The 12,570-nt window shown below is 45.3% G+C and overlaps 1 protein-coding gene across 1 annotated transcript; it reads left to right on the top strand.

Annotated features, from left to right (window-relative positions):
• Nucleotides 1-6,160: 6,160 nt before the first annotated feature.
• GPHB5 (glycoprotein hormone subunit beta 5) lies at nt 6,161-8,445 on the top strand. Its single transcript, XM_010218134.2, has 2 exons — nt 6,161-6,364; nt 8,217-8,445. Exons 1-2 carry the CDS (start codon nt 6,161-6,163, stop codon nt 8,403-8,405), a joined length of 393 nt encoding a protein of 130 aa, XP_010216436.2. The 3' UTR covers nt 8,406-8,445.
• Nucleotides 8,446-12,570: the final 4,125 nt, after the last annotated feature.

Below are 12,570 nucleotides of genomic sequence, written 5' to 3'. Positions count from 1 at the left end.
GAGTTGTGCCTTCACTCTCCTTTTCATATGTTCCAGGCACCTCTTTTCTTTTTCTCCTGATATCACTGTATATATAACAATTCATAAATCTTTAGGGGACTTCCTCGTAATTTCCACGTTTTGGGTAATTTCTTCCCAGCAGTCAGTATTTGAGAAATGTGAACTAACCAACTCTTAATCCTTCCAACATGTAATTTACTGACTCTGAGTGCCAGCTATGGAATCACAGCATCACCAGAATCTCAGTAAACTTGCTTTGAGCAGTTATTGGTATTGGCCAAACCTCTGATAGAATAAAAAAAATTGAATCTTGTTTGTTTCTAAAGGTCTGTCTCTTACTAAACCATGTTAGCCTGCACTTTTGATAGTTTAGCTCTTTCACTCTTCATTAACAAATTCCTAGATCAATATTGTCCCTGCTTAAGCAGGAACTGATGTCAAGCAAACAGTCTACCAGATCTCTTTTTTATTATTTATTTTTAATTGTAGCTATCCTTGCATGGTGGGAGCAGGGTGTGTTTTGTTGAAGCCTATCCTTTGCTCTCCCTGGAAATCCCAAATTTCCCTTACATCTTTCCTCCTGAGTTTTTTCTCCAAAACACTTTGCACAATATTTCAGGCTTGAGAAGTCCAGCCCTCTGAGGTACCATATGTACAAACCAGGAATTTTAGTAAATGTACACAAACTATGTTTGTCCATATTGGATAAAAACAAGTTGATATCAAAAGTCTGAACTGAATTTCCAGTTATGGTATGGATTTATCTTTGCAGGAATTATCTTAGGAGGTGCTGAATGGTGTTTGGCAGTTTCCCTGTTACAGCAATGCTGGTAGGTCGGGGTCTGTACTGGAGCAACTACAATATTGTTGCAGTCAATGCAGTGTTATTTCATAGCAATCCAGATCTGGACGGGCTTTTGCTATTCTATTTATTGGACCACTTGGCCATTTGTAAAGCAGATACCTTCACAAGCACCAAGGAATAATTCGTTTTTCTTTAAGATCTCTCATTCCCCTAAGTACTAAGCGTGGCATGTTTTCCTTCCGCAGCAGACTTTGACAAATCCTCTTTTCTGACTTCATTCCTCTCGTCCCAAGACTCACTCAGCTGCTGCCAGTTCGTGTTGCGTTCAGCTCGGAAGGGAAGTGAGCAGAAGTCTTCTAAAGCGGGAGGAGTGGATCTGTGCGCGGGGACCTTCAATTGGGGCTGGTGTCCCATTGTTCGGAGGGCAAGTCAACATTTATCTAATTACCGTCTCAGAATACGTTTCCTGACGGCCGCATTGTGCTTTCTGCACTTAACGCTTGGCAGTGTTTCTGTCACAGTGTTTGTAAGAGCTTTACTCGCTTCCTTTGATTTTAATTTACGGATCAGCCGTGCCCTCTCAAGGTTAAACCTACTTTGTCTCTCCCCTTCCAAATCCATTCTTCACATTGTTTAGAAATTTAGCAAATGACAGAAAGTCACATTCCAAGACAAATATGCAGCAGCTGTGAGGGGAGATTAACGAATCTTAATGTACTTGTTTGTAATGCTATTCTGGGGACACAAAGGTTATCTCCTGTACAGAACTACTGGCAAAAGAAGAAAACAAGCTATTGAGGCAGTAAGGTCTGAAGCAGATAAAGCTGTAGAGGAGAAAAAAAAAAGAATCTGGTGCTAATTATTTTTAGATGAGTTCATCAAATTACAATTAGCATATATAGCTTCCTCTCCTGCTTGGCTGACACACGTCTGGCTTTCTGACTTGCTCCATTCTAACCTGAACCGGAGCCTCTCTTGGGTGCCCGCTCCTGGGAGTGCTTGGGCAGCAAACCTTATTTTCTCATCCATTTCTCCTTTTCTGTTCCTTTTGAACTCACAGCCACCCTTTCTGATATTGGTGAGAGCCAACTCTAACTCCTCATTTCTTATGCTGACACTGACCAAAGTTCTGATACCTCTTTCTCTGCGTGTTCGCTCTTGTTTCCATTGCTTAAAAACCTCTGGCCTGGCCTACTTGGACAGCTATGAGTTTCTTCCCGGCCTGCCAGTCACCTACGTGGTTCTCTGCAACAACTTCTATACGGAGCTGCTCAGAGTTACTGCTTCCCTTGGCTGTTTCATTATATATAGGACATCTCTGCTCCTGTCCTGTGACTGACCCAACATGAACTTCTAGTCCATTGACTCTCTGTTCCTACTGTACCTCCTTGCCTACTCGTATCTGCTTCATCTCACCCCTTTTTTTCATAGTACTATCTCAGCTTCCTAATTTCTGTGCTGTCTTCCAGTTCTTTGCTTACAAAAGGTCTTTTTGAGATGACTCACAAGGTCTCCACAAGCTCCGTTTTTCAGCTCCTAACCCAGCTAATATCACTGAGGACAGTAGGAAGCTAGTGAGCTAAGAGCTGACATATTTTGTCCATTTTTTCTTCTCCAAACCCCCCTCACAATTTTGGGAAAAACTTCTGTTAGAGAGACTGAGAAATATGGTGAAAAACAGAGGTTATTGAGTTGCTGGAATGAAAAAAATAATGTTCTCTGAAATCAAAATTTGACACAACATGAAAAAATCACTGGTGTTTTTAGACCAGTGACAAAACTTTGATTTCTCCCCTTAACCTCCCTGTGGTGGATCTGACTTTGGACCTACTGCCTTCATTTCCTCGCTGTTTCAATGGGAGAAAAGGTTCCCCTGACATGTTTTGGTGATCAGCTCTATTTATTGAGACCCTGCAGGAACACTGTGCTTTTTCTCTGATTTTGCTTGTTTTTAGTAGCAAACAAAGTAAATGGTGGCACAGCCCAAGAGACTCTGCTGAGTACTTCTCTTCCAGTGTCCTCCTGATGGGTCCTCACTCAGGGTTGGAGAAGGCTCTATGAATAACGATGAGCAAGAGTAAGAGTACTCCTCCCCTAGCCATCCAATTTTGGTGGTGTTTTTTTTTTTTTTTGGTTAAAATTGTATTTCTCCCTTCTTTGTTCCTCCTCCTCTCACATGATCAAGTGTGAGCCTTGGTATGGATCTGCTGTGCTGCCACAGGAGCAATACATGGTTAAAAGGAGTAACTTTGGGGAGAGAAAAAGGTGAGAGAAAGGGAAGAATTAAGACGACGGTCTGGTCGGGTTGTGCAGATGCAAGCACCATCACCCCATAAGCCCAGTTTAGACACTGCTGCTACGAATCATCTCATATACAAAATGTCCAGAGATTTCACACAAGGTTTCAAGAGAATTGCTTCCCTTCTCCACTGCTTCCAAGCACCATTTCCTAATTTAGACAACAGAGGCACAACTCAGAGGTGAGTAATAAGTCTATGACAAGTCAGTGTGTGTGCATGTCACCAGTGTCATTTACTGACCAGGGTCATATAGTAGGAGGTAAAACAAACAGACAATGATTGCTTAAATCTGGAAAGTAAAGTAAAACAAGCATTTTGTGGGTTCTCCAAAGCCAGACTGAATATGGATCCTGATACTGTAAACATATTTTTGCTCTGGACCTTGGAACTGAAGCAAGGGCCATACCTGCATGTAGTTTTTTTAGGCCATACTCACTGAGTAGGACTGAGCACAACTCATCAAAAATACACATTTGATTTTCATAAGGTAAATTAACAAAGTGATGAAAGTCACTTTGTGTGTATGTAACTTCATATTCTGGACATCAATACATGTTTGTTTGTTTGTTTTTCTTTTCTCAGCCTTCATAGAATGAAATTTGATCTGTAATGTCTTCTATTTTCAGGGCTGTGGCCTCATTCTTTAACAGGAGCATCCTGAAGGGTCTGTAGTCACTGGCACTTGTTTTGCCCAGGCGTGCCTGGGACTTGGACCATGGAGCAATGGGAAATCACGGTATGGCTGGGAGCTCGTGGTCGAACAGTGAGGGCACATGACTTCTCTGTGTGTGTATGGTTGCACTTCTCAGTCCACTTGTGTTTCACAGCCTTGCTGCCAGTAAGACCTTGACAGCTCCAAGGTTCCTCAGCCGCCTTCTGTCCTATAGATAGCTGAAACTTTTATTTGCACGGTGAAGGCAATGGACATGATTTCTAGATTTCCTTTGCACAGTGCTGCTTGCCTATGTGACAGCTGCCTGACTAGTCAAGAAAACTTCTCCCACCTTCTCCCTCTATCCTTGCCCTAGCTTGCACAGCGCAGTCGAATACAGGTTTTATGCAGTTGACATAAATGCAGGGTTTTGTTCACACAAATATTTGTGAAGTTTTCCTTCAGGGGGTTCACTCATGGCTTGCTAAGTAGGGGCGATGATTATTTCCGTGCCAGCCTACAATCTTCTTGCAAAGGTGTTGCAATTCCACTACGGAAAAGAAGATCCATTTTGCCCCAGTGCATGCTCAATATTTCACTCAAATTATGTCACTCACCAAGACACTCCTTTTGTTTCAGGGGTTGTGGTATGAAACTCTACCCTTTAAGCTAATCGTTGTGGGAAAGGAGAGGCTTGATTTTTGAGTGAATGTCTTTGATGCTTTGGGTAGTTTGAGTAAGGATTGGCCTCTATGTTGGCTTGACTGACAAGATCCTTTCTATAAATGTGAGCAATTAAGCACCCCAGTAGCAGCTGCTAAGGAAGGAGATCTGCTGAGCACAAACCTGTGGCGATCTCCTCTTATTCCTCTGGCTCTGAAACACCACCTGCAATTTGAACTGCAAAAGGCCATCTGACTCTGGCACATTAGGTGAGTATGTGTCTGTGTTTGCTCTGTCACGATTCCTGCTCATGAATAAAGCAGCGGGTTTTGCTAAAGTGGTAAGTGTTCAATTTGCTCTGAAGTTTGTCTCCTTTGGTCTCAAATATCTGTTATTAAAAATGGGAAATTTTAGTCTGCTCTGAAGCTTATATATAAACATATGCTCATTTAATCATGTGTGAGACTGTAGTATATGCATGGCCATATGTGAAGGGCTTACTGTAGCAAACCTCCGTGTACTGATCCAAAACTCTGCTTTAGCAAAGTTAAGTGTTTGGGTTAATAGGAGCCTAGAGGAATCAACATCAGTCAAGCGAAAAGAGGGGGCAAGTTCATCTGACTTAAATGTATCAACTGAGGGACACAACCCCAAGCACAAAAGACTGTGTGCCAAATTCAGTTAGCTGATCTTCCCTCCAAGTTAAATGTCAAGTCTGAGGTTTCTACGTGAACATTTTTAAATGCAATGCAAGTATGTGAAATGTAGAATGATCTTGTGGCTTAGGGCTTGAGCTATTTTCCATCTCGTTTTTTTTTTTTTTTTTGGAGAGAGAAAAAGCTATACCAGAGACACTGCTAAACTTCTTCACCAAAGGTTTAAAACAAAAAGACAGCAAGTATCAGAGGGACTTGGCCAGTGGTGGCAGCTTGGAAGTATGAGAAATTAAAATCCTTTCTGGTCCCCTTGGCCATGTCCTTCCTTGTCTACTTGGCTCTGTTCATGGCTTAGCAGCTGTGGCTGGGTCTGAGCTGGGAGGGTTGTAAGTGCCGGAGGGAAACCCAAGGTTGCTTCAGCTCTCTGGCTGCAGCCCTAGGAAGGACCCAGCACCAGTCTAGGACTCAGGGGGTTGAAATCATAATTCCAGTGTCTGAATCAGTCTTTGGAGGTGCTTGTCTTTCTCCAGAGGTTATAGTATGAACTCAGTGGAAACTTAATTTCAAGTTAAGCTAAAAGGTAAGTGGGATAAATTCAGGATTAGAGGCCCTCATTGAAGTACAGGTGACAACAGCAGGCCTAACCCTGCTAAGTGGACGGAGCTGCAGCTCAGTTGCTTCCTCCATATGCGGCGAAATTGGGAACCTGCCAGATCCCTATGAGACGGTGTGGACAGAGCACTCCTGGCTGTTCCTACCAGGTCAGGTCTGCCAGTGACCGACACCAACTAGATGTGTGTCCCCAGAGAGGGCAACCAAAGCCTCTTGGTCTGGTGCAAGCTCATAACAAACTAGTGGGCCTGGAGGAGGGCATGTGTGTGTGGCTGGTGGCTTTACTGCCTCCAGGCAAACCCCACTGCCTGGTGGGGACATCCTGCAGGACGCTGCTTTCTCGTACAGACCTTTTCGCTAAGCCTTTGCCCTTTGGTGAGCTAGATGGTTCCCTCATTCCCACATATGCCCCTCTTCTGGGCAAAGATGGCCACTTCTCACAGGTCCCCGCTTGCCTCCCTCCTGCCTCAGGATGAAGCTCCAGCACATGGCCCTGGGCTCTCTGTCTCTCCTGCTGCTCGTGGGCTGCCTCAGCACCCTCAAGACCCCCAGCATCAACCTGCGCACCTTCGTGGGCTGTGCCGTGCGGGAGTTCACCTTCCTGGCCAAGAAGCCTGGCTGCAGGGCGCTGCGCATCACCACGGACGCGTGCTGGGGCCGCTGTCACACGTGGGAGGTGAGCGTGGCCCGGGACACGAGCGTGAGGGTGGCCGGCTGGCATTGACTCCTGTGGGGGCGATATCCCTTAAACCTGGCAGCTCCCTACAAAGCGGCTGGGCAGGTGCCCCCATGGGGCCACCATGACCACCACGGGAAGGTGGCTGTGCTCCTGATGGAGCTGTGGTGCGTTTCTGAAGATGGAGACAGATGAAGACAAGGGCCATATCCCCCTTGGTGACCACCTCATGGCCATTGCCGTTGAGCGCTCTGCTGTACATTGTTCCCTCCTCCCTTCTGCTGTTTCAGAGAGATGAGTACCATGTGACAATATTAATGAAGCACTTATGTAATACTCCTATTATGCAATTTGAAAGCCTCTTACAGCTTAAACGCTTAAGGAGAAGAGGCCTTTTTACTTCACTGGAAGAAAATTCCCTTGAGATTAGATGGATCTCCCAATTGATGGGTAATATATTTTGTTCCGAAAAGCAAATCCCAGAGATAATGTCTATTTTCTGATTCAGTCCTGTTTTAAATCACAGGCCTGTATAAACCCAAAGGAGCTAGTTTGGGAGCGTGGAGAGGGAACAAGAAAGAGCATAAGTCAGTCTGCACACACTTCAGAGAACTACTCAATGGCTCGAGGGGCCCGACCCAGATGAATGGACTCAGGGAATCTTCCAGTGACTCCAGAGGGATTTTGTCCATGTAAAGGCAAGGACACTCTGTTGCTGAGCAGAGGAAGAACCAGGGCCCAACTGCTGATTCTCACCCTCTTCTTTCACTGATTCAGTGGGGAAAGGTCACTGGCTGCCAATGTCCCCTGTTGAATAAGGGTCCTTCAAGGGACCACTTTGCTGTCCTGTGACTCCTGCTCCCTGAGCTCCTCAGCACCATCCCTTACTGTGCTGCGAGTACCACTGGGAGGTCAGCTAGATAAATGCATCTATTTGGTGGCTCAAACAGCTTCTAAAAAGGATTGTGATATGTGTGAATGGGGAGGGGGGGTGTTGATAAGAGGTTGTCTGCATGTCTGCCTGCTGGGATATTGCCTCTGTTGTTTTTTTTTTTTCCTTCACCATCATTCTCTGTTCCTAGGGCAGTTTTTTTTCCATGGGTGGAAAAAATTTAAAATACTTCCTGGCTGTGTTAGCTTATGCTCTTTCCCATCTGAGCAAGGAAAGAGATTATAGTGTCTCCCATTCCTGTCTGTCTTGCACCTCTTTGGACTTTCTGGAAAAAAAAATGGGGCTTTTGTCAAGGAAAAACTCACGTTTTTCCTCAAGATAATGCCACCATGATAATGCATGGGGGGTGTGACTTTCAGAGCCTTCGGGCTACTGTCCCTTCCTGCTGTCTAGGGCCAGACTGCAGCCATCTCTGCTGTTTGAGCCTGTTCCTGGTAGGACGTACAGTCTGACTGGCCTAACTGAAGCCCCCTCACTGTTTGGCACCTGGATGCACCTCTTATCTTATGGCAGCCTGTGCAAGCAGAAGGGTTTCCAGCTGCAAGCATTTTCTTTGATGAGAAATCAATGCTTTTGGAAGGAAGCAGCTGCTTTTAGCAAGCATGTGCATTTGGTCGCAACGCTATTATTCTGCTAAACCCCAGCTTTTTGGATAAGCTCTTGTTTTCCTTCAGGCGGCCTTAAAGGGAACTTTAGATGAGCACGCACATGCACATCCACCCACTCCCCTGATGGCAGCATCCCAAAAAGCAGGTGTTGAAGGGTACAACCTAAGAATTATTTCCATAGACCTTTCTATCTTGATCCAGTGGCTCCTGTATTTACTCTGAATCCCTTTGAAGGGACTGAGACTCTGCATGGTTTTTCTTGCTTCTTGCCTAATGCCACATTGCTCTGCAGAAACCGGTGCTGGAACCACCTTACATTGAGGCTTACCATCGTGTCTGCACCTACAACGAGACCAAGACGGTGACGGTGAAGCTGCCCAGGTGTGCCCCCAACGTGGACCCGTTTTACACCTACCCAGTGGCCATTCGCTGTGACTGCGACGTCTGTTCCACAGCAACTACTGAATGCGAGACCGCCTGAGTGCTCCTTTCCCAGGTCTGGCTAGAATGGGTCAAATTCTTTCCTGGCTTTAGACCCCTGGCATCTCGGGCATTACAGGTGGTCTAAACTAGGCCAGAATTTGATCCATATATCTAACACTCCTAATCACTGATTTTTGGAGGCATAGGAGGCTTAATTGCCTCTCCCCATCTTGCTTGTTGTAGAGATGTAGATGATGTAGCGATGTAGTATGCAGCCTTGAAACAGCAAACCCTATGGAAAAAAATGGATGAATTTTCCCTTCCTTACAGGTATTTTGTAGTATGTATGTGTCTTGTCTTCCTGCAGAAGTGGACACTGAGTATAAAGGCATTCTGGTCTGTGTAACAACCTCTTTGTTCATTTCTGTTTTTCACACCTTTCCAGGAATGTGAATGAAAAAAAGCAGTGTTCTTTGTGCCCTATCACTTCTTCTTAGACTGAGGTCTGTCAGGAGTAGCTGTCAAAGAAAAGGCCTTAAGGCCAATGAAGTGGAAATTTGGTGTTGAAATTACAGCCTTGAAATTAGGATGAATGCAACCAAAGCCTTGAGTCCGCAAGGTATGTAAGCTCACAATCAAGTGCTTTGCTTAGTATTTGTGGAGTTACAGTTAAGCACATATTTCAGTGATTTAATTGGAGATATTGTATTGGAAAAAAAAATCCTGTCTTGCAGAGAAAATTCTTTTAAAAGAGAGAAATGCATTAAATCTGTAAAATCAATCATCCTGCATCTGTCCAGGGATAAGAGAGGGTCTGACTTCATGTAAAATGAGAGACTCTGCACAGCCCAGGGAGTCTCTCTTGACCATTTCCAGAACTAAAGAGGCGATAAACCCAAAATACATTGGTCATGGTTGGGCTTCAGTGAGGCCTGGTTGCAGCGGCAGGAAAAAGGGGCCGTGTGGGTATTCCCACACTTTCCTGTGATGCTCAACTCTGCAAAGGCCTGTTCCTCAGAAGGAAACATGCATGGAGTGCCAGAAAAGAGCCAGGAATTCCCTCAGGAGAGCTAGGGAGTTGTGACTTTGATACCTCCAAATGTGGACTGAGTAGGTGGAGCAGGTCCTGGACAGGGAAGACAGCAGTCATGCTAAAGGAGGGTTCACACCTTCCCAGATTCACTATTTATAAACTGATTCCTCCCCTGAACAAGATGGGAATTTGGGCAAATCACAAAAAAATTGCAAAGTAGAGTATAACACAAAGACAGCTTCTCAGATAGCTGTGAGGATCCCTGCTCTGAATAATATCAGCACCTGCCTTCCCATCTGGTTAAGTGCCTTTCCTTCTGAAGTTCTGAAGCATCCTCCTGCATTTCTAGCATGAAATTGTATCCCTGAAATTTGTCTAAGTGTCCTGTCCTCACTAAGACAATTTTTTTTCTTTTTTTTTTTTTCATGTAAACTGTAAAGTATTAATTTCTGTAATTTTGGGGGGGCTCAGTTACTGCAACATTTTTGTCTGTGGAATTGCAAAAGCCACACTAGTGTGTAGAAAGGATGTGATTTTATATTTCTGCCTGCCGAAATTCCTGAATGGAGACTGCTGTGTTAAACAGCAGCAGTAGCAGTTTTCTGCTGATGTTGATGTTAAGAGTCTTTCAAGACATCCTTGCATTTTGTATTGGGTTTTGTCTCACAGTTTCTCCAGTCTTGTTATTGTTCTTGCATCGCAACTATCATACGAGATCTACAAGGTGTTTTCTGTATCCTTAATAAATGCAAAAACTGTAGTATGAGAGCGGTTTAAAGCAATGAATTCCTCTTTATTAGAGGCTTCTCACTTGGAATATGCGTAAGTTACTATGAACTCTGTCGCAGAGATGTGAACACCTGCAAAATATCTCCCTGATGCTGGTGTGAAGTCATTTCCTTTGCTAGATTTCTCTCACAGAGCTTGGCTGTGCTGCAGGCCTAAGACTAGGATGAGGGTTAAAAAGTGGCAAATCTCCTTCCTTTGCAGCCAGCAGGAAATAAGGACTGTCCATGGGTATCAAAGGCAGCAGAAACTTGTGCAGTGTTTACAAGAAAACACTCCTGGGTGGGAAGTTTTGGCTGATGGTTTTGGCTGATGTAGTAACAGCTAGACAAGGACAGTGCAGGAGGAATGGGAAGAAGGTACTGCCTGAAACCAAGCTGGCATTTCTAGATGATAGTTTAAGGAGAAGAGCAAAAGTGAAGGTGGAAGCTGCTGGTTTGCTGTGGGTGACAGCAGTAGGGACCACCAGCCCAGTTCTCTAGAACATCCCTCTCCATTGAGCAAGTGGGGTAGACTGCATTAAGTTTCAGGAGCCAATTTAATTCTTGGTGCTAATAATTCCAGATCCGGGCTCTTTCCGAAGCTTTTACCCTACAGAGTCACACTGCTATATTCCCACTAATTTCAGCACTTCAAGTCAGGTCTCCTGGCTGCTACATTCTTTTATGGGGCAGCTGTGATGTTATGTCCAAGTCAGAATTTGCGGGCATCAAAATAACCCATGTGGTCCCAGGGGTGAGAAGACCCTTTCTGAGGCTGCCTTCATGTCCTCAGAGGGGCCTTAGTGCTCTTCAAAGCCGCTGATTTAAAATCCCTCCCCTTCTTCCCACCTATCCAAGGCAATTGCCCTAAACTGAACAGTCAAAAAGCAGCAGTCAAAAATCCTCACAAATTGCTGCGTCTTCAAAGTGCAGTTCCATTTGGTTCCACTTTTACTATCCAAAACCAAAGAATTTTTACTCCAGATTTATAAAGGGAACATGACTTCTCTGGGAAAACTGTCTTTGCAAAGCAGGGGCCAGAAAGGCTCTACCTCCTTCACACAGCCCTGGTGTTGAACCATTCACAGACCTTCCAGATGACCAGTGGCAAATCAGTGGATTTCTTCATGCTCCTGTCTTCTCGACTCCGGACATGGTGATAGGGCCTTGCTCCTGCTAGAGGCCCACTGGGTCTTGAGGTTCAACTGCCCCTGCTCCCTTGCAGCAGATGCTGCATCCAGCCAGGCTGAGTGTGTCAGAAGTCAGCCAGGAGGATATTTCACCTCTTCTTCAAAGGCGAATGGCTCGCACTGAGAGGGAGGGCAGGAAGAGGCTCCAGACGAGTGTTTCCTGCGTTGGCTGGCTTGTTTTCTGGAGGATGGGGAGGCAGCTCCCTCCCGTTCTCATTGTACTCGCAGAAAAACATAGGAACTGTCATACTGGGTCTGAGCAAAGAGGCGTCTAGCCCAGTATCCTGTCCCAAACAGTGGCCAGTAGCGGATGCTCATGGAAACATGTAAGCACCAGGTGTGTACAGAGGTGTCCTTCCCAAATTATACCAGCCAGCTTTAGCAGGCAGCAGATTAGGGACTTTCTGCTCCAGAGGATGCACTTGACGCCTAGTTATGAAACACCAACATACCTGTCCTTCACACCGCTGCCTCCAGGACATGGTCGGACCTTAGTAATTCTGGTGGCTGCTGCCAGCTTCCTCCAGGGGTAGGTAAAGAAAATGTATTCTAGGCCATGTGCTCTGAGCCCTTGAACTGTGCTGACTCCTCTAGGGGTGTATCCGTTTACAGGAGCTGGGCATTTGGGCTGCAGTGCCTTTCCTTGTTATAGGAACAAACCCTTGCAACCCTTTGCCTTTGCCCTGAGCATGAGTTCCCCTAGGAGAGGCTGCCTCAGCCTGCAGATGTTCATTAGCTGGGGAGGCCTGGCAAGTCTGAGGAGAGCATCTCTCTCTGATGAAATTTGCTTTAGCCCAGTCACTACTAGGAGTTTCCTTCAGCAATGATGGGATTTATGATCTTAATTTGAAGACCAGACTAACTGGCCCAGATGATTGCTTCTGGTTTGGAAATCAATGGAAGGGAAAAGCCAGGTAACAAAAGTAGCAGCCTTTTCTTTCTTTCTTTCTTTCCTTTTTTTTTTTTTAAAAAAAAAAAAAAACCGAGATGCACATCTCAGCACTGAATCCGTGGAGGAGTGGAGTCAGTTATGGTCTCGATTCCAGTCCAGCCCCTAAGGGCTGTCTTTCCTCACGTCATTTCTTCAGCCCTTTAGGCATTTTGCTTCCTCTCCAACCTCCCTGCTCTGTCTATTGGGATGGAGGCTGCGTAACTCCCCATCTTCCTCACTGTCAGTGTTTGCTGGGGAGTTTTATTACCCATGTGTTAGGTTTGTCAGTGAGCAACAATTAC

The sequence above is a fragment of the Tinamus guttatus genome, unplaced genomic scaffold (assembly GCF_059628265.1).
Source record: "Tinamus guttatus ecotype Peru unplaced genomic scaffold, ASM5962826v1 Tinamus_guttatus_pri_ptg000048l, whole genome shotgun sequence".
In the NCBI taxonomy this organism is placed as follows: Eukaryota; Metazoa; Chordata; class Aves; order Tinamiformes; family Tinamidae; genus Tinamus; species Tinamus guttatus.
This window is presented reverse-complemented; position numbering and strand designations above follow the sequence as displayed.

What these genes read in the sequence shown, in the direction of transcription:
- GPHB5 (XM_010218134.2), top strand. Translation starts at nt 6,161, where the DNA reads ATGAAGCTCCAGCACATGGCCCTGGGCTCTCTGTCTCTCCTGCTGCTC. An exon ending in GCCGCTGTCACACGTGGGAG is followed by an intron (nt 6,365 to 8,216) that starts GTGAGCGTGGCC and finishes ATTGCTCTGCAG; the next exon opens with AAACCGGTGCTGGAACCACC.